This window comes from Dasypus novemcinctus, chromosome X (assembly GCF_030445035.2).
Source record: "Dasypus novemcinctus isolate mDasNov1 chromosome X, mDasNov1.1.hap2, whole genome shotgun sequence".
In the NCBI taxonomy this organism is placed as follows: domain Eukaryota; kingdom Metazoa; phylum Chordata; class Mammalia; order Cingulata; family Dasypodidae; genus Dasypus; species Dasypus novemcinctus.
In genome coordinates this window covers 147,720,057-147,743,007 of record NC_080704.1, presented here as the reverse complement: position 1 = coordinate 147,743,007, position 22,951 = coordinate 147,720,057, and the positions used below count along the sequence as shown (strand labels likewise).

At 45.1% G+C, this 22,951-nt stretch overlaps 2 protein-coding genes across 2 annotated transcripts in view; one reads left to right on the top strand and one right to left on the bottom strand.

Annotated features, from left to right (window-relative positions):
* RBMX2 (RNA binding motif protein X-linked 2) overlaps positions 1-329 on the bottom strand; it is a 19,646-nt gene extending 19,317 nt beyond the window's left edge. Inside the window, exons 1-2 of the mRNA XM_058291132.2 lie at positions 264-329; positions 8-53 (exon numbers count right to left, since the gene is read on the bottom strand). The gene's annotated coding sequence lies outside the window, so the exon portion shown is untranslated. The remainder of the gene's footprint in view (positions 1-7; positions 54-263) is intronic.
* Positions 330-21,115: 20,786 nt separating this feature from the next.
* Positions 21,116-22,123, top strand: GPR119 (G protein-coupled receptor 119). The gene has a single exon (XM_004475930.1). It carries the CDS (start codon positions 21,116-21,118, stop codon positions 22,121-22,123), a length of 1,008 nt encoding a protein of 335 aa, XP_004475987.1.
* The last annotated feature ends 828 nt before the right edge of the window (positions 22,124-22,951 follow it).

Here is a 22,951-nt window from a genome sequence, read left to right as displayed (position 1 = left end):
TCTGGACCTCTCGCTCATTTAGTTCGTTGATCAGCTTCACCTTGGTCAAAGGGCTACACCGGGAGGGGGGGAGGGGAGCGGAAAAGGGGACAAGTAAGTACGGCTCGGCCTCAGGTAAGGGAGAGCAAAACTAGGTGACTAGACTCTCCAGTCTCCACGCCTCTCCCGCCCCTCGGAGCGGCAGACGCTCTACAACCCCAGCCCTCGGGAGCCACCCACAGCGGGCCCTTTCACGCTCCCTCACAAGGAAGCTGCGGCCTTACTTCATCTTCGCGGGTCAACGCTCAGAAACCCGGCGACAGTGGCCGGGGAGGCTGTGCTGCGCATGCGCGACCCGGCGCCGCAGCTCATTGGAGTAGGCGGAAAGTAAGACGCCGGAACTCGGCTGCGCGGTCGCTGTAGCGCCTGCGCACAAACGCCGACACGGTTTTCCTCGTTTGGCCTACTGGTCTCCTCCAATAGGAGAAAGATAATTTTTCTCTAGTCCCTTGCTCCTCCCTCTGTGAAACGGGACGGGGGTGTGAGCCTGGTCTGTCACAGGGTCGCCCCTCCTGGACGATAGCTAGCACTGGTTGGGTTAGCCGTAAATGTTTACTGAATGAAAAATGGACCGGGTACCTGATGTGGCGACTTTAGTCCCAGCCCCCTGCTCCCATTCCTAGGTCCCGCCCAGGCAGTCGCTCAAACACACACACCAACATCAAAGCATCCCCGTTCAGAAGTTATTGCAAAAGAATGTGAGTGAGTAAATCTTTTGTTGTCCCTCAAATTGAATACCCCAAAACTGTGTGAGAACGGTTACACTCACCCTTTTCCATAATCTCTCCTATTTGAACCAAATTAATAGCAATTGAACAGATAATGTGCTAAACGATCCAGATTCTGTGCTAAGCAATTTACATATATTGTCTCTCAGTCCTCACAGCAACCCCATTAAGTACCATGAATTACTATCTCCATTTTATAGATGAAGAAACCGAGGTTCAAAGGAGATAATTAGCTGGAAAGATACTCTGTCCCTGCCCATCAGGTCAGGTTGACTTAATCAGTCTTTAGTGAACACCTCTATCTGTCCTGTACAACTAGAACCTGTAGATAGGACTGTAAGGCCGGTCCTCTGCCCCTCAAGGAGATAATAATGTAATCGAGGAGACAAGATACATTTGCCTGACAGGTTTCACTGCAGAAATATCCAGGAGCCAGTATGAGAGATGTGGTATATAATGTGTCATTTAAGTCATGAAGATTTGAATACATCTTGCATGTGTCCAAATCAGTGACTGATCTTGGACCATGATATTTTAAAAAGTAAAGGTCCAGACAAAAGAAACAAGACGCAGCAAATAGTCACAGAGAACAGACAACCGGGGGAGGGGGGGAATTAAATAAAAAATAAATAAATCTTAAAAAAAAAAAAAAAGTAAAGGTCCAGAGAGCTTTGTAGTTCTCTTTGTAGACCTAGCTCAGAGCCACAGAAATTAGACCTCCATAAAAACATTTTGGCAATGACGATAATGATTTTGAGAACCCTACCCTCCAGTGGCTCACCATGTACCCATTTACTGCCAAGCAGCAGAATAGAGGCTGCCCGCCCATGACAGTGTCTCCTCATTCATTCTATCTCCACTCAGCTATTCATTAACTTTGTAGAACTATCTTGGAAATGAAAACTAAACAGTGACAGATTGCATATGGGTTTTATCTGCTCCTAGGAATCTCAGGTTGCTTAGTTGTGTGTGTTGAAGTAGCCACTGCAAAGTGGTAAACCAGCATACAGCATTATCTGGTTGGCTTCTTCAAGTGACTCTGAAACGAGAGCGTTGGGGCTACACCTGGGGTTCACTCATCTGAGTTCAGAAAAAAAAGCTGAAACACAAGGGGAGGGTAAATCCAACCAAAGGGAAGGGCAGTGGCAATTAAGGTTGAAGAGAACATGAGAAGGCTTGCTCTCAAGGTGATGGATTCATCAGAAGTGGGAGAGCTGCTAACCATCCCGATTTACCCAAGACTGAGGACTAAATTGGAAAGTCTAGAGTCCATTGTTGTTCACCCTAGGAGATCCTGAAGTAAATAAAAAAGCCAGAAGTCAGATTCTCCATGGATGTGCTTGCAGTTAGTAGGCAATATTGTAATATGATGCCTGGAGGTTTCCATAAATCTGAGTTGAAAGGGGATGGAGGTTCAGAGGACACAATGAACTTAATACCTGAGAAGAGGAGGCAGACCTGGCCCAGTGGTTAGGGCGTCCGTCTACCACATGGGAGGTCCACGGTCCAAACCCTGGGCCTCCTTGACCCATGTGGAGCTGGCCCATGCACAGTGCTGATGCGCACAAGGAGTGCCGTGCCACACAGGGGTGTCCCCACATAGGGGAGCTCCACATGCAAGGAGTGCGTCCTTAAGGAGAGCCGCCCAGCGTGAAAGAAAGTGCAGCCTGCCTAAGAATGGCACCGCACACACGGAGAAATGACACAAGATGATGCAGCAAAAAGAAACACAGATTCCAGTGCCACTGACAACAACAGAAGCGGACGAAGAAGACGCAGCAAATAGACACACAGAGCAGACAACCGGGGCGGGGGGAGGGGGGAGAGAAAGAAATAAATCTTTAAAAAAAAATACCTGAGAAGAGGACCAGGATTTGCCATTCAAGATGGCTACTAGTATTCTCCACCAAAAACATTCATGTTAACACCCATTGTGTGCAGAGCTCAGACCTAGGTTCTGTGGGCAATGCTAAAGCAGCAGAAGGCAGTCCCCACATTCAGGGAAGGACTGAACAATTTGTCTAGTCAAAGTTATCTCCTCTCTTCCCATCACTACACCACATTCCAAAGTAGCTTTTCCTCCTGACATCCCTATTTCTGGGAATGCTAGCACCATTTTCCTCAGAAACACGAGTTTCATATTTCAATCTTTGCTATTCCTTACCCCAAGCTCACCATCCAATTATTCACCAAGTCCTAATAATTGTACCACTGCAGTGTCTATAAAATGCATCTCTTCCAGTTACAGTCCTACTCCAAGTCATTTTCATGTACCTCCTAGCTCTTTAAGTACCCCTACATCCCTATTCTCCTGTCTTTTCCCTCACTGCTCCCTCACACAAATCCTTAACTTCAGCAGCCAGGCTTCACATCTATCGATCCCCTCAAGAGGCCCCTTTCATTTCTCCACTTAGACACCCCTGCTGAAAGAGGCTCATACACCTAAAAGAACCACTGTCCTCTCTGCCTGACTGGAAACTGCCCAAGCTCCAAATCCAGATCAAGTTGTGTTTCATGCAAGAAAACTTTCCTAACATCATCAGTCCACAGTGTTGTCTCCCATTTCTGCTTCTGAGCTCTACAGCACTACGGAACTCTATGTTCCCTCCCCAGAAAGACTGTAAGATCTTAGAAGATAAAGACTCTGTATTTATAGCCCCTCAGCACCTCAAACCTCAAACACTTTCCTGCACACACAGTACATCCCCAGTGTACTTATTGGTTAATTAAATGGAAAATACACTCAACTATAGATACCTTTCAGGAAACAGATGGGGGTGGGGGATAGAGCTTTTTATTTTCCCTTTTTGCCTTTCTATACTGTTACAATGTTCTCACCTTTCTCCAGGTAGCACCTTTTTTAAATGCTATATTACCTTGGCAGAGAAATTATAATCTTTATTTTCTTGCTTTTGTTTTTTATTTATTCAGCAAATATTTATTGAGCAGCTATTATGTGCTAGACACTGTTCTAGGGGCTAGGGTTATAACAATGAACAAGGCAAACAAAGTTCCTGCCCTTACGGAGTTTACATTGCTGTTGGGGAAGAAGGGAAATAAACATATAAATGTACACCTGATGTTGGTAAGTGCTATGGAGGAAAAATAAAACAGGATAAGGGGACAAAGAGTGACAGGGTGTTATTATTTTATAAAGGGTGGTCCATCAAGGAAGTCCTCCCTGATAATGTGGCATTGAGTCAGAGACCTACAAGAAGATGGGGAGTAAGCCATGTGGGTATCTGAGAGAAGAGTGTTCCAGGTAAAGAGAACAGTAAGTAAAGAGTGTATTTGAGAAACAGCAAGGAGGCCAGTGTGGCTGGAGGGAGCAGGCAACAGGGAGAATGCAAGGAGATTTTTTAATTTAACCAAATCATATATACTGCCTACTACATACTAGACAGGGTGCTAAGTATTCTTTGCAATAACCCTTTAAGGTAGATACTATTATCCCTATTCACAGATGTGGGAACAGGCACAGAGAGGTTAAGTCACTTGCCATAGGTCACACAGCTAGTAAATGGTAGAGCAAGGATTTAAATGCAGGTAGTGTGGCTCTGAAGTCTGTTCTCTGCATCGCTACACACAAGACAAGTGGGGGAATGGAACACAGATCATGCAGGGCCATGTCGGTGTGAGGTGGAAAGTCACAAAAGGATTTTGATCTGACTTAATCTTAGCAGGATCATTTTGGCTACTGTGATGATAACAGATTGAAAGGCAGGGGCTAGCAGCAAGAAGATCAGTTAGGAAGCTACTTTAATAATTCAGGCAATACTTCTTTGGAGCTGGTGTTTCTGCGTGATGAAACTGGACCCAGAGGGGATCTCTTTTCATAAGACTATCATGCTACTTTACTGGAATTGTAGTTGGTATTGGGGTTTAAGATATATTTAGGGGATTGAATCTTTTTACTGACAATATGATAGCCAGGCCCTGAACCTCAACAGACTCCAGCTCCTACAATCTGATTTATTGGACTCACCTCAATCAGGTAAGATGAAGTTGAAGAAGGACAACCACCACACCATGGAGCCTAGAGTGCCTACAACTGAAAGCAGGAGGATTGCATCCAGTAACCATGTGGAATCTGAGCCTCCTCTTGACATAGAGGTGCAACGGACACAACCAATCCAAGGACCACAGAGAAAAGGTGGCATTGGAGTGGCATTGGAGTGGGAAAAGTGGACATGGTGGCTGATGGGTATGGGGAATGGCAGGAAGAGATGAGATGTGGAGGTGCCTTTGGGACTTGGAGTTGCCCTGGATGGTGCTTCAGGGGCAATCACCGGACATTGTAAATCCTCCCAGGGCTCACTGGATGGAATGGGGGAGAGTGTGGGCCATGATGTGGACCATTGACCATGAGGTGCAGAGATGCCCAGAGATGTACTTACCAAATGCAATGGATGTGTCATGATGATGGGAGTGAGTGTTGCTGGGGGGGGGGGGTGCGGTGGGGGTGGTGGAGTTGAATGGGACCTCATATTTTTTTTAATGTAATATTTTTACAAAATCAATAAAAAAAATAATTCAGGCAATAAATGCTGGTGGTTTGCCTCAGGATGATAGCAAATGAAGGGGTGTCCCAAGCTGGTATTATTTTTAAAACTAAAAACTGTATTTTTGAATAAAATGAAGACACATGACATCAGTATAAAGGCAATCCTGTGTTTGTCAGTGCTTAGGTGCTGGGCTAGATGCTGGGGATACTAAAATGAACAAGACCACAAAATATCCTGCCCCTGAGGAGCTCACAGTGTTGCAAGATAGTTAACATAAATGAGTAACTCTAATACAAAGTAATGGGTGTCATGATAAAGGTATGTATTAAGTGCTACTGGAACCAGATGATGGTGTAATTGATTCTGATTACTGAGGCTCAGAGGGAGCCAGGGGTGGAAAGCAGATTGTCAGGGAAGCTACAGAGAGGAAGGTGACCGGTGAGCTGGGCCTTGAAGGTGGACACCATGTAGATGGAAGACAGGGGATGGGTGCCATGCAGAGAGAGCATTCAAGCAGAGGAACCACCAGAAGCCAAAGCATCAAAGTGTGAAAGTATATGGTGTACTCAGGGTATGGAACAGGGCAGAGCAATAATGGCTGAAGATGAGGATGGGAAATTTCAGGCCATTTTGTGAAGAGCCAGCTTTGTGGATGAAGCTAAGAAGTTGAGGTTCCATTCTGTGGCAATAGAAAGTGAGCATAAGGTTTAATCATTCAGTCTTTCTACCAACCTACCAGTCAGCCACTTTGGTTCAAGACCTGCTATATACAAACACTGCTTTAGGTGTTGAGAATACAGGGGTGAATATGCTCAGTTTACAGGGAAAGAAATTTGTGGAGGAAAAAACTATCCGAGTATGCTCCCTTAAGCATGGGAGTGACGGGATCGATTTTCTTTGAGATCACCTTGGAACCAGTATGGAGGATAGTTTGAAAGCATGCAAGTCTTGACGCTGAGCAATCAGTTAGGACACCATTTGGCTATGATGGATGGGAGCAAAGTCAACAGGTTTTAGAGGCACATGTTGATGAAAATGGATGTGAGCAGTGAGGAAATACCTGAGGAAGACTTTTAGTTCTCTGGCTTGAGAGACTAGTTAGATGATGATACCTTTTGCTAAAGTAAGAAAGGCAGGAGGAAGCCTGTTTTGGGAGAAAACTGATGAATTCAGTTGGGAAGTCAAACGTGCCTGAGGTGTCAACAAAGGAGACCAAGGAAGAGGATGACAGAGGAAGATGAAGACACAGAAGAGAATGAAAAATGATTAGCATTGTTAAACACTATAGAAAAGCCCTCCTTTTGGTAGACTTGCCTTTAATTTTTCAGTGTTTTTTTTTGTTTTTTTTTAAGATTTATTTTTATTTATTTAATTCCCCTCCCCTCCCCCGGTTGTCTGTTTTCTGTGTCTTTTTGCTGCGTCTTGTTTCTTTGTCCTGCTTCTGTTGTCGTCAGCGGCACGGGAAGTGTGGGCGGCGCCATTCCTCGGCAGGCTGCTCCCTCCTTCGCGCTGGGCGGCTCTCCCTATGGGTGCGCTCCTTGTGCGTGGGGCTCCCCTACGGGGGACACCACTGTGTGGCAGGGCACTCCTTGCGCGCATCAGCACTGCGCATGGGCCAGCTCCACACGGGTCAAGGAGGCCCGGGGCTTGAACCGCGGACCTCCCATGTGGTAGATGGACGCCCTAACCACTGGGCCAAAGTCCGTTTCCCAATTTTTCAGTGTTTTTACCCATTTCAATTGATCCAAACAATGTCACCATCAGAACAGTTGACTCAAGAGGACCCATAAATCTAACCAGCATGCTATCCCGTCCTTACCTGCTCCCACACTGGGACTTAGGGGTATTGCTGCCTGATGGATTCACAACACAATCCTAAAAGGGAGGTAAATGTGGGTTGCACTTTTCCTTGATTAAGTGTATTTGTTTAAGAGGTCTGTTCCTTAACTGTAGGCTGCCTGGGTGAGTAAAATGAATAAGAAATGATGCATTATGTTAAGAGAGGATCATATCACCTCTTCCTGGGATATTAACCTGGGACCATGCATGGGCTTTGGGGAGTCGATGAGGATCCTGAATTTGTTTGTACAATGGGTATGTTCATGACCATACCCATTTTTTTTTCCTTTTTTTTTTATTGACTTTGTAATAATATTACATCAAAAATATATATGTGAGGTCCCATTCAACCCCGCTCCCCCACCCCCCCCCTCTCCCCCCCAACAACACTCATTCCCATCATCATGACACATCCATTGGATTTGGTTAAGTACATCTTTGGGCACCTCTGCACCTCATATACATTGGTTCACATCATGGCCCATACTCTCCTCTATTCCATCATGTAGGCCCTGTGAGGATTTACAATGTCCGGTGATTGCCTCTGAAGCACCATCCAGGGCAGCTCCATGTCCCAAAGACACCTCCACCTCTCATCTCTTCCTGCCTTTCCCCATACCCATCGTCCACCATGTCCACTTTTCTCAATCCAATACCACCTCTTCTATGTGGACATTGGATTGGTTGTGTCCATTGCACCTCTATGTCAAGAGGAGGCTCAGATTCCACATGGATGCTGGATGCAATCCTCCCATTTTCAGTTGTAATCACTCTAGGCTCCATGGTGTGGTGATTGTCCTTCTTCAACTCCATCTTAGCTGAGTGTGGTAAGTCCAATAAATCAGATTGTAGGTGCTGGAGTCTGTTGAGGCTCAGGACCTGGCTATCACATTGTCAGTCCAGAGATTCAAATCCCCTAAATATATCTTAAATCCCAACGTTAACTGCACCTCCAGCACTTTAGCATGAAAGTCTTATGAAGGGAGATCCCATCTGAGTCCAGATTCATCACACATAAACACCATTTCCAAAGAGGGGCCATCTGCCCTGGTAGTTAACCCCATCGGCCATGGCCATAACTCTCATGGGTCTCTTTAGCCTTCAAAGGAACCAATATCTGGAGGTTGTATCTGCTTTATCTGTCTCTCTGACTCTGCTCAGTTGTGCATGAGGGCAATCCTTCTGCCAGCCTCCAGACTCTTTTTAGAAACTCGTAGCCATATAAACTCATTTCTCCTTTCCATTTCCCCCTTACTTTAGGTCAAACAGCATTTTAAAGTCATGGTATTTTATGTAGACATGGATATTCTGCTGATCCGCATTGAACCTTCCGTATAAGGTCCTTTTCCAGTTGCATCATCAGTTGGTATTTGATAGTGGTCCCTCGTTGCCAGGGAGGCTAGTCCCCGGGTGTCATGTCCCACGCTGGAGGGAAGGCATTGCATTTACATGCTGAGTTTGGCTTCGAGACTGGCCACATTTGAGTAACATGAAACCATACCCATTTTTGAGGAGAAAGTCCATAGCTTCCATCAGATTGTCAAAGGGTTCCATTCAAAAACAACAGTGAAGGATCACTGCCTTAGAGCATCCTAGGAGTTTCTGGGAAAACCGTCATCCACAGATCACTAAGAGCTGACTGTGCTAAGCTCAGCAAAAAGCAGTTGCAGAAGGATTAGCATGAGTTATGTGAGTCATATGTTGATGAATTGGAAGCACAGATGCTCCCCCATTGACTCCACCCACGTTCAGAATTGCTGCTTGCTCCCGAGCAGTCAGAAGCTTCAGTAGAATCATGAGGGGTTGAACAGAGAATCCCAAACTCTTGAGGAGGAAGATGCAAAGTTGCCTTCAAAGGTGACTATGCCTTCTAGAATACACATGACCTGTGTACCACTGGCTGTTGTCGTTCACCTTCCCTACACTGCCCAGGCCAAAGCAGTAACTTTCTGTACCTCGAGCAGCACACATTTCAGAAGCTGCCAGGTTTCTTGAGGAGCTGGCTCAAGAGCAGAATCAGGTTTCAGGTAAGGAAGGGAGAGAGTCAAGAGAAAATGCTGGGGGGAAGTAGGTGGCTCTGATCCAAGTGGAACCCAACGTAATCACAAATCACACTTACAAGAAATTCAAAATGTGAAGTTACCACTGGCATGCAGGCCTAAGGAACATGCACGATGGATTGAGCTGAAGCAGATCATCCGGTGGGATGAGAAGTGGAACCAGGCCAATCTAAATAGAGTTGAATGAAAAAACAATTTTTGAGGGATGACAGGAGACAGCCTAGAGCAGGAGTCCCCAAATGATCATCACAATTTGACCTAAGCAGGTCAATCTCCAAACCAATGATGAACAAGTGCCCAACCCTTATTCTCCGAAAGCTTCCTTGCGTGATCAACTGTCACTTTTGCCTGCTTGGTCATTTTCATTCTGCTGAGCCAGAATTTTCTGGCATGTTCAGTTGCTGAGCCATATCATTGGGTAGCATACCATGACCAAGGTAAAGAAGCCAGTCACCAAGAGTGCAAAGTGAAGTACTAATCTAGAGAATAAAAGACAGCTGCAGATTAGGGTGAGGAGTGGGTAGGACAGGAGGCAGAGAACCCAGATAATTGAGACACAGCCCTATAAAGATTAGAGCAATGCAGGACAGACTCCTAGGGAATATGTAAATGCTCATTTTGCCATAGTGGGTTATATCACTGGGTAGAGACCCATATAATGAGAGTGAGGATATACCCACATCCTGGGGAGGACTGATCCCATCAAATAGAGGGAACTGTATCTCTCAAGAGAAATGGTGGCTCCCAGGGCATTAGGGCAGTTGAGCATATCAAGCCCTCAACACCGTTGCAAGTATCTCTGAACATGGCCCTTCAAGCAATGAAGATTGACTGTCACTGTGGGCCCTAAGGGGAGGGGGAAAGACGTATTGAATAGAGGGAACCAATGTAACTGTGTGGGCAATAGAAGTGTGTAATTGTACATATGTGTAATTTTACTCTTGTGAAAAGAGTACACAAGGATGGATATAAGACATATAAAATTACACCAAAAATATATAGGGGCTGATAGGCTAAAATGTAAATCATAATGTAAAACATAAGATAACTAAAAATTTCGAAAATTGTATAGTCTAAAATATAAACCACAATGTAAACACAAATGTTACCTTGTTTGAAAGCTATTGTCTCAATATCTATATATCAGTTTCAGTAAATATAGTATGAATATATAAAAAGATTATTGCTGTGGAAGGGAAAAAGATTTATGTTGGATATGTGGGAGTATTGTATATTGTACATGTGAATTACTGTGATCTAAAACTCTTGTGAAGATAAGCTTAATAATTAGAAAAAAGAAAGGAAAAGGATGGGGCATAGACAGTAAGGAAAAGACGGAAGAAGTTGCCTTGCCAATTTGCACACAGGGCAACACTTATTGCAGTGATGGAGGGCACAACATCAAAAACAAAGCTTTTGCATTTTTTAATTTTTTGATACCCCAATTTATTTTTACCTTAATTTTTCTAAGTTAATATGTATTCTATATCTAACCATTAAACTCATTGCTATATACCATTTTACTAATAAGAGAACCTGGCAATATATTGGGCTTCACTTTTCAGGAAGTTTTGGATCACAGAGAGTTTCAACAATGGCAGCGGAGGAATACTGGTGTGGGATGTTATTGACAGGGGACACATGTTTGGCAGGGAGTTCTCCAGGGCATATATCCAGGGTACATAAAAATGTTTGGATATTTTCATAGTGGCTACAGTTAAAAACAACAACTGAGGGAGTGCTGAGTTCCTAGCCAGGGGAGCTCTATCACAGTCCCTAAAGGAACAGCAGAAATCCCCCAAGTGCAACGGCAAAGACCAAAAAAGAATGAAGATCCAACAATGAGCCCCTGATACTAATGACTATGCTTGTGAGCCTGTTCACCTGAAATAAGAACAAGGCCTAGAGCTGCAGGGTGCCTAAGAGTTACCTCCTGAGAGCCTCCATGTTGCTCAAATGTGGCCAGTCTCGAAGCCAAACTCAGCATGTAAATGTGTTGCCTTCCCTCCAGTGTGGGACATGACTCCCGGGGACCCACAGGTTCTATGGTTATACCAGATGGAGTTCAATGCCATGTCAGTTGGTCCTTCTTTGGAGTTTGTGTATCTGTGTGATGGAGCTGGACTCAGGTGTGATCTTTTTTCACAAGTCTCTCCTGTTACATTTACCAGAAGTGTAGTTGATGCTGGGGTTTAATATATACCCAGAGGATCTAAATCTCTGGACTGACCATATGATAGCCAGGACCTGAGCCTCAACAGACTTGCAACTCCTACACTCTAGTTTATTGGACTTACCCCACTCAGCTAATATGGAGGTGAGGAAGGTCAACCACCACACCATGGAGCCAAGAGTGGCTACAACTGAAAGCAGGAGGATTGCATCCAGCATCCATGTGGAATCTAAGCCCCCTCTTGATATAGATGTGGAGTGGACACAACCATTCCAAGATCCACAGGATGGAGGAATAGAATATGGATTAGAGTGGACTTAATGATATTCTGTTCATGAACTATTGTGGTTAGTAATTGAAGAAAATGTGTCATTGGTGTGGAGAAAGTGGCCATGGTGGCTTTTGGGTGTGGGGAATGGGAGGAAGAGATGAGATGTGGGGGCATTTTCGGGACTTGGAGTTGTCTTGGGTGGTGCTGCAGGGACAAGTGCCGGACATTGTATGTCCTCCCATGGCCCACTGGATGGAACGTGGTAGAGTGTGAGCTATTATGTGGGCCATTGACCATGAGGTGCAGCGGTGCTCTGAGATGTATTCACCAAATGCAATGAATGTCTCATGATGATAGAGGAGATTGTTGCTGTGGGGGGAGGCGTGGGGGGAGAGGGGTCGGGGGGTATATGGGGACCTCATATTTTCTGAATGTAATAAAATAAATAAATTTAAAAAAAAATACTAGAGCATATGGGTCATCAGAGAAGCACGCTGAGGGGCCATACAAAGTCCTAGAGATGAAGGACAGTGCAGGACTGTCTTGGCTCAAGTCACAATGACATTGCATTTAAGCTGGCAGCATACTTCTCATGTGTGGTAGGGGCTGGTGTCCTTCCATGAGGCTGGGCATAGGCTATCAAAGCAGGATGATGCCATGCAGCTTTCACTTCAACTCTGGTGAGCAACTTAACATTCCGGAGAGAATAGGTAGTATAGTTAAGGTAACAGACTCTGAGCTTTGACAGATCTGGGTTCAAATATGAGTTCCACCACTCACTAGCCATGGAACTATGGGCTGTTAACTTCTGTGTGCATTGGCTCCCTGATCTATAAAATGATGATATATCCCCTCAAAGGGATATTGTGAGGATTAAATAAGATCATGCATGTTCTTTCATAATCTGTAACAAATGTTCCACCACAGTGCAAGGTGTTGGTGGAAGGGTGATGTATGGAAATTCTGCATATTATGCATGATCGTTCTGTAAGCTCACTACTTTATAATATATAAATCAGTGAGCCATAGATGTTTGGATTTTGGCTGAGAGTCATTTTGTCACACTGATGGGATGTGTCCTGCCTCAGTGTGTGGTCAGCAATGTGCCCTGGATAAAAGCAGGGCTCCCTGAGAAGGTGTGGCTGGGGCCTGGAGCTGGTTTACAGGGCCTAGGCCTCTTCCTGCACTGCCTTACTCATTATGCTCAGGCACCATGCCAGGGCCATCCCATTAAAAAAATATATGATCACGCATGTAAAGTACCCAGCATAGTGCTTAATGCATACTACTAATAGTAGGTACTACTTCTCAGGATCTAAATACCCCAACCATTGTCACAAATCCCTCACTGCCCCTCGCTGCCCCTTCTGCAACCTCAGTCTTATCCCCTAGTGAACTAAACCGGATCTTTCTCAGGAGAAAGTTGGTGATGGCTGTCTGAGAGTTAAGGGCTGCTACTCAAAATTCTGCATAGAATGGCCCCTTGAACGCAAACCACCCAATAATACCCTTCAAGAAAGACTTTCAATGGAAAAAGCAATAAATATTAATTGAAATATCTTTCTCCCCTTCCTCCCACCCATTCCACAAGCCATGACCATTAACCAAAGTGTGTGACTTATTACCCAACTCCTACTCTACAGTTGAGGGAAAGATTCTGATGTACTATTCCCAATGATAAAAATAAAAAGAGCAAGAAGGTTCTGAGTCCTGAATAGCAGAAGAAAAGGTCTCCATACTCACTATGCTAGGTCCCCCCAAGAGTTCCCATTGCCTGCATGAAGTCACAGCTAAGATGCAACACAATCAGAGCAACCCAAAGCACCTAAAAGGATCTTTCTTTTTAGAGACGGACCCTATTTTCTTTAAAATAGTGGGGTTTTTTCCATTATTTTATTTTATTTTTTCTCTATTTTTAAAATGTTTTATTAAAAAACTATAAGAGGTTCCCATATACCCCTCACCCCCCTCACCCCACTCCTCCCATATCAACAACATCTTTCATCATCATGGCACATTCATTGCATTTGTTGAATACATTTTGGATCACTACTGTACCACATGGATAATGGTTTACATTATAGTTTACACTCTCCCCCAGTCCACTCAGTGGGCCATGGCAGGACCTACAATGTCCAGCATCTGTCCCTGCAGTACCACCCAGGACAACCCTACATCCTGAAAATGCCCCCACATTATATCTTTTCTTCCCTCTCCCTACCCTCAGCAGCTACCATGACTATTTTCTCCACATCAATGCTACAATTTCTTCCATTACCAATCACAATCGTTCCACAGTAGAATATCAGTAAGTCCACTCTAATCCATACTATATTCCTTCATCCTGTGGACCCTGGGATGTTTATGTCCACTTCACCTCTATATCGAGAGGGGGCTTAGATTCCACATGGATGATGGATGCAATTCTGCTTTCAGTTGTAGGCACTCTTGGCTCCCTCGTGTGGTGGTTGACCTTCTTCACCTTCTTGTTAGCTGGCCGGGGTAAGTCATAGCTAGCCAGGAGAACAGGCTTTCCAAGGATGGCTCTCTTTGCTGAGTGCCCTCTACTGGACTTCCTAGTCAATCGCATTTTGAAGTCTCAAGCAGGCAAGCTGCTCTTTCTCTGCTAAATAGAAATCTTTGTAGAGTAAGACAATCAAATGCCCCGTGGACAGTAGCCACTGCCAAGCAGCAATATAACCAGGACCGAGTTTTTGAACTCTCTTCATAGGAACCCTTTAGCCCACTGGGCTAGTTTCCTGTGACTGCTGTCACAAATTACCAAACTCAGTCACTTAAAACAACACAAATTTATTATCTTACACTTCCGGAGGTCAGAAGTTCAAAATCCATTCCTCTGGGCTAACGTCACCATATTGGCAGGGTTGGTTCCTTCCGGAGGCTCTAGGGAAGAATCCATTTCCTCACTTTCCCAGTTTCTAGAGCTGCTTGCATTCCTTCATTTGTGGCCTGTTCCTTACATCACTCCAATCTCTTGCTGACTCTTTATAAGAACGCTTGCAATTACATCACTGCGCCACATGGATAATCCAGGATAATCTCTCCACCCCAAGACCCTTAACTTAATCATGCCTGAAAAGTCCCTTTTTCCATATAAAATAACATATTCACAAGTTCTGGGGATTAGGGTGAGGACATTTTTTGGGAGCCATGATTCTGCTTACCACACCCTGGCTTCTGTAACATGGAGTAGCAAAAAGAACATTGGACCAGGCGTGAGGAGAACTGGATTTCAATCCCAGGTCGGCCACCCCTTCCTAGCTGGGTAACCCTGGGCAAGACCTTTCACCTCTCTGAGCCTCAGCCTCTTCCCTGGCTAGATGGGATAATAACAACATCTTACTCACAAGGTGTTATCTGGATGTATGAAAAGCTCTCTCCTAGCCCAGTAACCAGTACAGAGTAGGCACTCAATAAATGTAGTGGTGTGGGAGATGTTACTAAGGGGGAAGATGGAATGAGCTTAGGAACCTACAACAATAGAGCAGATGAAAGGTAACAACATGCTAAATTAGAGAGGTAATAGCTAGAGTGGAGGGCAGAAGTGGAAAGACAGATGGAGGGCCGTGTGAGTCTGGATATATACATTTCCTTTGGCTCAGGACAAAAATGATCCTCCTTTATGAATCACTGGGCTTTATCACCAAAGAAAGGCTTATACTTGTTCTCAGCCCACCTATCTCTGAAAGATGTGTATGGGCAAAAGCAAATATATATATATATATATATATATATATATATATATATATATATATATATACTGTGTGAATGTGTGTGCATTTTTTAAAGATTTATTTTATTTCATTTCTCTACCCATCCCCCTGCCCCGGTTGCCTGCTCTCTGTGTCCATTCGCTGTGTGTTCTTCTGTGTCCACTTGCATTTTTGTCTGGTGGCACTGGGAATCTGTGTCTCTTTTTGTTGCATCATCTTGCTGGATCAGCTCTCCATGTGTGTGGTGCCACTCCTGGGTGGGCTGTGTTTTTTGCACGGGGTGGCTCTACTAGCGGGGTGCACTCCTTGCGCATGGGGCACCCCTAAACAGGGGGCACCCCTGCGTGGCACAGCACTCCTTGTGCGTGGCAGCACTGCTCATGGGCCAGTTCACCACATGGGCCAGGAGGCCCTGGGTGTCAAACCCTGGACCTCCTATATAGTAGGCGGATGCTCTATCAGTTGAGCCACATCTGCTTCCCTGTGTGTGCATTTTTGTGTTCTCTGGAACAGAAAATATTTTAATTTTGTGAATACATTCTCACTGTGAAAATAAATAACAAGTAAAAAATATTTAAAATTGTAACAGTCACTCTTCACACACCCCAATCCCACTCCCCTCCTCAAAGTTGTTTACTATCTGTTAATGATCTCCTTTCTATGCATTCTATACATTTATACATGCATATGATTGGGCACCTTTTGGGCTCATTTTTTTATAAGTGGACTCAGACTCTGCATATATATTAATGTGACTTGATTTTTGTCAATCACCACTGTCTTGGAGGTCTCTCCAAGTCAGCCCATATAAATCTATCTCATTATTTTTAAAATGCTGCATAATATTTCATAGCAGTATATGTACCAGTTTAGTCATTCAGCAAGAGATTTTAATGTTTCTACTGCCTTTGTCCTTTGGCAAGACTGCAGCTAAACCAGGGCAGGCAGATGGCTAGTCAAGGCACCATGAGAAATCAGGCGTGGCTTGGCTTGGATACCTTCCCAGAGCTCCTGTCTTGGTGAGCTGGACTCTGCTGGCAGGCTCTGGACTCTGCTGGCAGGCTCTGTTGAAGCTGGCTTTCTCCTTCACTGCCACTGCAGCTGAAACCTCCAGTCCCGGACCCCAAGCCCTCAGCATAGATAAAACACCCTACTGCCTAACTGGGTATAGCCCCTATTACCAGTGTATGATACATTCATGGTGGGACAACTGGACCAGAGAATCATCCCCCCCATCTTCTAAATTTCCTTCAATTTCTCAACCCTGGTTTATTTGCCTTGTAGAAGCTTCACCCTGCAGACTCTTCCCCAGTGGAGTAGGACTGGAAGGACCAGCCCTGGACTTCTTAGGAAGGAGCCAGTGACTGACCATGTTCTCTGTGGCCTTGACCTCACAGCATGGGCACACCCCTAGGGTAAAGAGCTGAGACCCTATGATGGTGTGAGAAAGAGAGTAGAAAAGACCAAGGGAAACATGGTGCAGGGGAAGAGGAGCTAAGAAAGAATGGAGTAAATTAAGGAGGGAAAGAACTTCTGGCGGCCCATTAAAAAGAAAGATAAACAGTGCAGAGACTGCAAGACAACTCAATGGGAGCAGCCATGTTTTGTACCACTGTAGAAATTCTCTCTAAAGCCTTCACAAAAGATGGGCATTTGGCCTCTGCTTGTGTACTGCCAATATCAGGGAGCTCACTATTTTCCAGATTAGTTTGAGTCAACTGTGGGTTCCAGAAAGGCCACGACAGAAAACAGGAATGTTTGGGTGACGAAAAGAAAAGAAATAGATGTCTAGAGCATGAGCAAATAAAGAGTGTCAGACTGATGGGAGAAACTATTGGGGGATGGATGGGAAGAGACCTGGCAGCAGAGAGTACTGATGTGGGAGGCAGAATCATGGCCAGCACCCCAAAGATGTCCACGTCCTAATCCCTGGAACCTGTGGATATATTACCTTATATGGCAAAAGAGAATTTGCCAATGTGATCAAGTTAAGGATCATAAAATGGGAAGATTATCCTGGATTATTGTCAGGGCAGGCAGAATGCAATCACAAGAGTCCTGATAAAAGGAATGCAAGAGGATCAGAGGAAGAGATGTGATAATGGAAGCAAAGGTCCCAGCCATACAACCAGGTGCCAATGAATGCAGGTAGCATTTAGAAACTGGAAAAGGAACGGAATGGATTTTCCCCTAAGGCCTCCAGAAGAAATACAACTCTGCTGACACTTTGATTTTAGCCCCATAAGACCCACTTTGGACTTCTGATCTCCAAAACGTCAAGATAGTGAACTTATGTTGTTTTAAGCCACTTAATTTGTGGTAATTCATTATAACAGCCATCAAAAACTAATACAATCAGGCATCCAAGAATGGGGGAGAAAAAAACCATAGCTTTCATGTACCTCATGTGCATACAGTTCACCTAGGGAACTTGTGAAAATACAGACTCCGATTCAGTAGGTCTGAGGCAGGGCCTGGGATTCTGCATTTTTCACAAGCACCCAGGTCATGTCAATTCTGCTGACCTGATACACACTTTGATTAACAAGAGACAAGAAGACACTCAGTAATAATATTCGTACAATCTACGAAGACTTTTCACATCCATCGTAAATTTCATTGTCCCCACAATCCTGTAATGTATGTATTATTGTCCCCAATTTACACATGGGGCAACCAATGCTAAGTCAGAGAGGTGAAGTCATTTGCCCAACAAAAGTCAGAGAGATGGGGATACAGGAGGCTGGAACCCAGATGTTCTGACTCCAGATCCTGCAGTTTTGCCAGTGGAGGATGGTTCTCAACCTTGGCTGCATGTTAGACTCACCTGGGGAGCTTTTAAAACCTCAGCTGCATAGGCTACATCCCAAGCTAAAGACATCAGAATCTCCTGGGGCGAGACCCAAGCATTAATACTTTTTACGGCTACTCAGGTGATTCCAGCATACAGCTAAGAGTAAACACAGCAAAGAGTGCACTACACTATGTTGGAAAAGTTTTGATAATGGATGATGATGATGGTAGCATAACACTGTGAATGTAATTAACATTATTGAATTATGTATCTGAATTGGCTAAAAGGGAAAGTTTTAGGTTGTATATATGATATTAAAATAAAAATTAAGAAAAAGAACCATTGCACTATTGCACTAGTCAACAATTCCACTCATTCCCAAAAGAATTGAATACAGGGACCCAAACAGATACTTGTATGCCAGTGTTCATAGTGGTATTATTCACAATTGCCAAAAGATACAAACAACCCAAGTGTCCATCAACAGATGAATGGATAAACAAAATGTGGCATAAACATGCAATGGAATAATATTCAATTCAGCCATAAGGAGAAATGAAATTCCGATACATGCTATAATACGAATGAACCTTGAAAACAGTATGCTGATTGAAATAATCCAGACTCGAAAGGACAAATATGATTCCATTCATATGAAATACCTAGATTAAGCAAATTCATAGAGACAGAAAGTAGATTAGAAGTTACCAGGGGATGGGGAAGATGGGTATAGAGTTTCTGCTTAGGGTGATGAAAAAGTTTTGGTAATGGATGGTGGTGATGGTAGCACAACATTGGGTTTTGTTTGTTTGTTTGTTTGTTTTTTAAAGATTTATTGTATTTATTTCTCTCCCCTCCCCCCCCACAGTTGTCTGTTCTCTGTGTCCATTTGTTGCATGTTCTTTTTGTCCACTTTCTGCTGTTGTCAGCAGCATGGGAATCTGTGTCTCTTTTTGTTGCGTCATCTTGCTGTGTCAGCTCTCCATGTGTGCAGCGCCATTCCTGGACAGGCTGCACTTTCTTTCACGCTGGGCGGCTCTCCTTATGGGGCGCACTCCTTGTGCATGGGGCTCCCCTACGCAGGGGGCACCCCTGTGTGGCACGGCACTCCTTGTGCGCATCAGCACGGCGCGTGGACCAGCTCCACACATGTCAAGGAGGCCCGGGGTTTGAACCGCAGACCTCCCATGTGGTAGACGGATGCCCTATCCACTGGGCCAAGTCCGCTTCCCCCCGGTTTTGTTTGTTTTTTTGTTTGTTTGTTTGTTTTGAGGAGGTACCAGGACCTCGTATGTGGGAAGCAGGCGCTCAACCTCTGAGCTATACACGCTCCCCTTGTTGTGTTTTTGAGTGTAGCACAACATTGTAAACGAAATTAATGCCACTGAACTGTACACTTAAAATGGTTAAAATTTTGTTATTTTATATGGCAAATTTTATGTTAAGGTATTTTACCACAGTAAAATTATTTTTAAAACCATTGCACTAGAGCAGTGATTTTCAAAGTAGGATCCCCAAACCAGCAGCATCAGCATCACCTGAAAACTTGACAGAAATGCAGATTATCAGGTCTGCCCCAGACCTACGGAATTCAAAACTCTGGGAGTGGGGCCCAGCAAACTCTAGGTTAGCAGGCCGTCCAGTTCATTCTGATGCACTCTTAACATTTGAGTAGGGGTTTGAAAAGGGTCAGCCTGACTCCAAGCAATACTAGAAGCTGGACTGGGGAAACGAGCACACTTTAGGTCCAGGTATAAAATTAGACCAGGTACTAAGCAACTGGAATCAGCCTCCTAATGGGTGCACCAAAGAGCAAGACCTGTTCTCAGGCTGGCGACCAGAATAACAATCCCCTACGACACAGCCTTTCTGATCATTTGTGGAAAGAGACATCCGCCCAAGGCACTCTCCGACTGTCAAAACATCCTGGAATATATTTGCCACGAACTCTGCACCTTGCTCTCCACTCCCTCACTTAAAACACTAACCTTTCCCATTTGTGCTCTCACCTGAACTAAGTAAATAAGCTTCTAGCCGCTCTTCTCTCCACCCTTCTCTTCTTGGTATCCAAGATGAGAGCAGCAGGCGAAAGGTTAGTTCTAATGTTCCTGAGCAAATGGATATACAACCTAAAATAGGACTAATCACAGCCACCCTCCCAGAGTCATGTCAGCTGCCTCAGCAACACCACCACCCTTTGGCCTAACCCCCACAATCCTACCCCTGGAAAATTCCACAGTCAAACATCAGAGCAGACACTTCCCAGAATACAGACCATCTCCTCTTCTCCTCCTCCCCCAGACACACCTGGGAGCTACAGGATCAAGAAAGACGAGCCTGGCAGCCTCTAGTCCCTGAACAAAGATGTGGTGGGACATGGGGCAGAAAAAGTTCTCAGTGAGTATACCCTACAGACAGTAGCTTTAGTCAGGGGAATGGGCTTTATTCACCATAGAATGACAGCAGAAAGGAAAAGCTGTGAACATTATTTGAGAGAATTAGAATTTGAGGTCATACCAAGCTTTAGAGGAAGAAAAAGTGTGATTAGAATCAGTTATACCTTGCACCAGACAGGAGACCTCATGAAAGTCCCCGTGCCTCCAAACCAAGTTCCTGAAGCATCAATGAAGGAAGAGAGTGCGGCGAGACTGTGCACGAGGTACTTGGGGGTTGTCTAGTAACTTGGTTGTTGGAGTGGGAGGGACTAGCTTAGGGCCCAGGGGGAGGTCTATCCTAGGATTGCTGCCTTCAGAGAGCTGGCAAGGCAGGAAGGCTAAGGACGCAAGAAGGGACTGCATGATCCATAAAGACCAGGAAGATCCCAGAGATGGCAAGCTCCCAGCCTGGACTGCCAGCACTGGTCAGAACTGAGTTGGACTTCTGAACCCACAGCTCCTTCTCCTCTGGCACATGAGAATTTGAGCTGGAGAAGCAGCATGCTCTTGTAGGCCAACGACCTGCCACTTCAAGATATGGAGTCATCATTCTCATTTGGAGTGATCCTTGCTGTCCTGGCCTCCCTCATCATTGCCGCTAATGCACTCATGGCTGTGGCTGTGCTGTTGTCAATCAACAAAAATGATGGGGTCGGTCTCTGTTTCACGTTGAATCTAGCTGTGGCTGACACCTTGATTGGTGTGGCCATCTCTGGCCTAGTCACAGACCAGCTCTCCAGCCCAGCTCGGCCCACCCAGAAGACCCTGTGCAGTCTTCGGATGGCATTTATCACTTCCTCCTCAGCTGCCTCGGTCCTCACAGTCATGCTGATCGCCTTTGACAGGTACCTTGCCATCAAGCAGCCCCTCCGCTACTTCCAGATCATGAGTGGGCTTGTGGCTGGGGCCTGCATTGCCGGACTGTGGCTGATGTCTTACCTAATTGGCTTCCTCCCACTTGGAGTCCCCATATTCCAGCAAAGCACCTACCAGGGGCCCTGCAGGTTCTTCGCTGTGGTCCACCCTCGCTTCATACTGACTGTGTCCTGTGTTGGCTTCTTCCCAGCCTTGCTCGTCTTTGTGTTCTTCTACTGTGACATGCTCAAGATTGCCTCCTTGCACAGCCAGCAGATCCGAAAGAGAGAGCACATGGGAGCTGCAGCTAGAGCTTACAGGCCACCACGGACACCCAGTGACTTCAAGGCTGTCAGCATTGTGGCTATTCTCATTGGGAGCTTCACTCTGTCCTGGTCCCCCTTCCTTATCACCGGCATTGTGCAGGTGGCCTGCCATGAGTGCCACCTCTACCTAGTGCTGGAACGGTACCTGTGGCTGCTTGGTGTGGGCAACTCCCTGCTCAATCCACTCATCTATGCCTATTGGCAGAAGGAGGTTCGGCAGCAGCTCTACCAGATGGCCCTGGGAGTGAAGAAGGGGCTCGCCTCATTCCTTCTCCTTCTCTCTGCCAGGGATGGTGGCCCAGAGCAGCCAAGGGAAACTTCCTGCCACATCATCACCATCTCCCACTCACAGCTCGAAGGCTAAGACGGTAAGGGCAGAGACATTTCTAAGGGCCTTCCCCCTCCCCTTTCTGGGCCCCAATTAGATTAGAAGGAGCTAGGGAAGAGAGAGAGCATTAGCCTCAGGAAATTGACCTCACCCCCAGGCTGAGACGTAACTGAGGTAGGGTCTTTCTTCTGTAATCACTTCTCCCATTTGCAAACCTCTATTCCTTCTTGTCCTTTTGAAATGGGCCTGCTTCTCCCGTATAGATCTACTTACTTACAGCCAGAAATGTACTACTGAAAAGATACTTATATATAAAATTCTAAGTTTGACGACTGGAAGGCAGTACTGTGGAACAGAAATAGAATGTAAACCGCATATAATTTCAAATGTTCTAGTAACCACGTTTAAAAAAAAGGTAGTTTAAAAAATGGATCAAATTAATTTTGATGCTTTATTTAACCCTGTATATCCCAAATAGCATTTCAACATGTAATATTTTAAAATTACATACTTTTTTCATACTAAGTCTTTGAAATCCAGTGTGTTTTATCCTTACAGATCATCTTACTTGAGACCAGCCACATTTAAAATGCTTGATAGCCCCATGTAGCTAGTGGCTACCATACTGGACAGTGCAGCACTAGAGAAATTAATTTCTGCTCTCTTGTTTGCTTCCCCTCCCCCCACTGTTTGCTATGTCCATTTGCTGTGTGATCTTCTGTGCCTGCTTCTTTTTGTCTTTTCTTCTTGTTTTCTCCTCTAGGCTTCACCAGGATTAGATCCTGGGGACCTCCAATGTGGGAAAGCCTGTCACTTGTGCCACCTCAGTTCTTGGTTTCTGTTGCATCTCGCCTTGGCTCTCCT

What these genes read in the sequence shown, in the direction of transcription:
- GPR119 (XM_004475930.1), top strand. Translation starts at nt 21,116, where the DNA reads ATGGAGTCATCATTCTCATTTGGAGTGATCCTTGCTGTCCTGGCCTCC.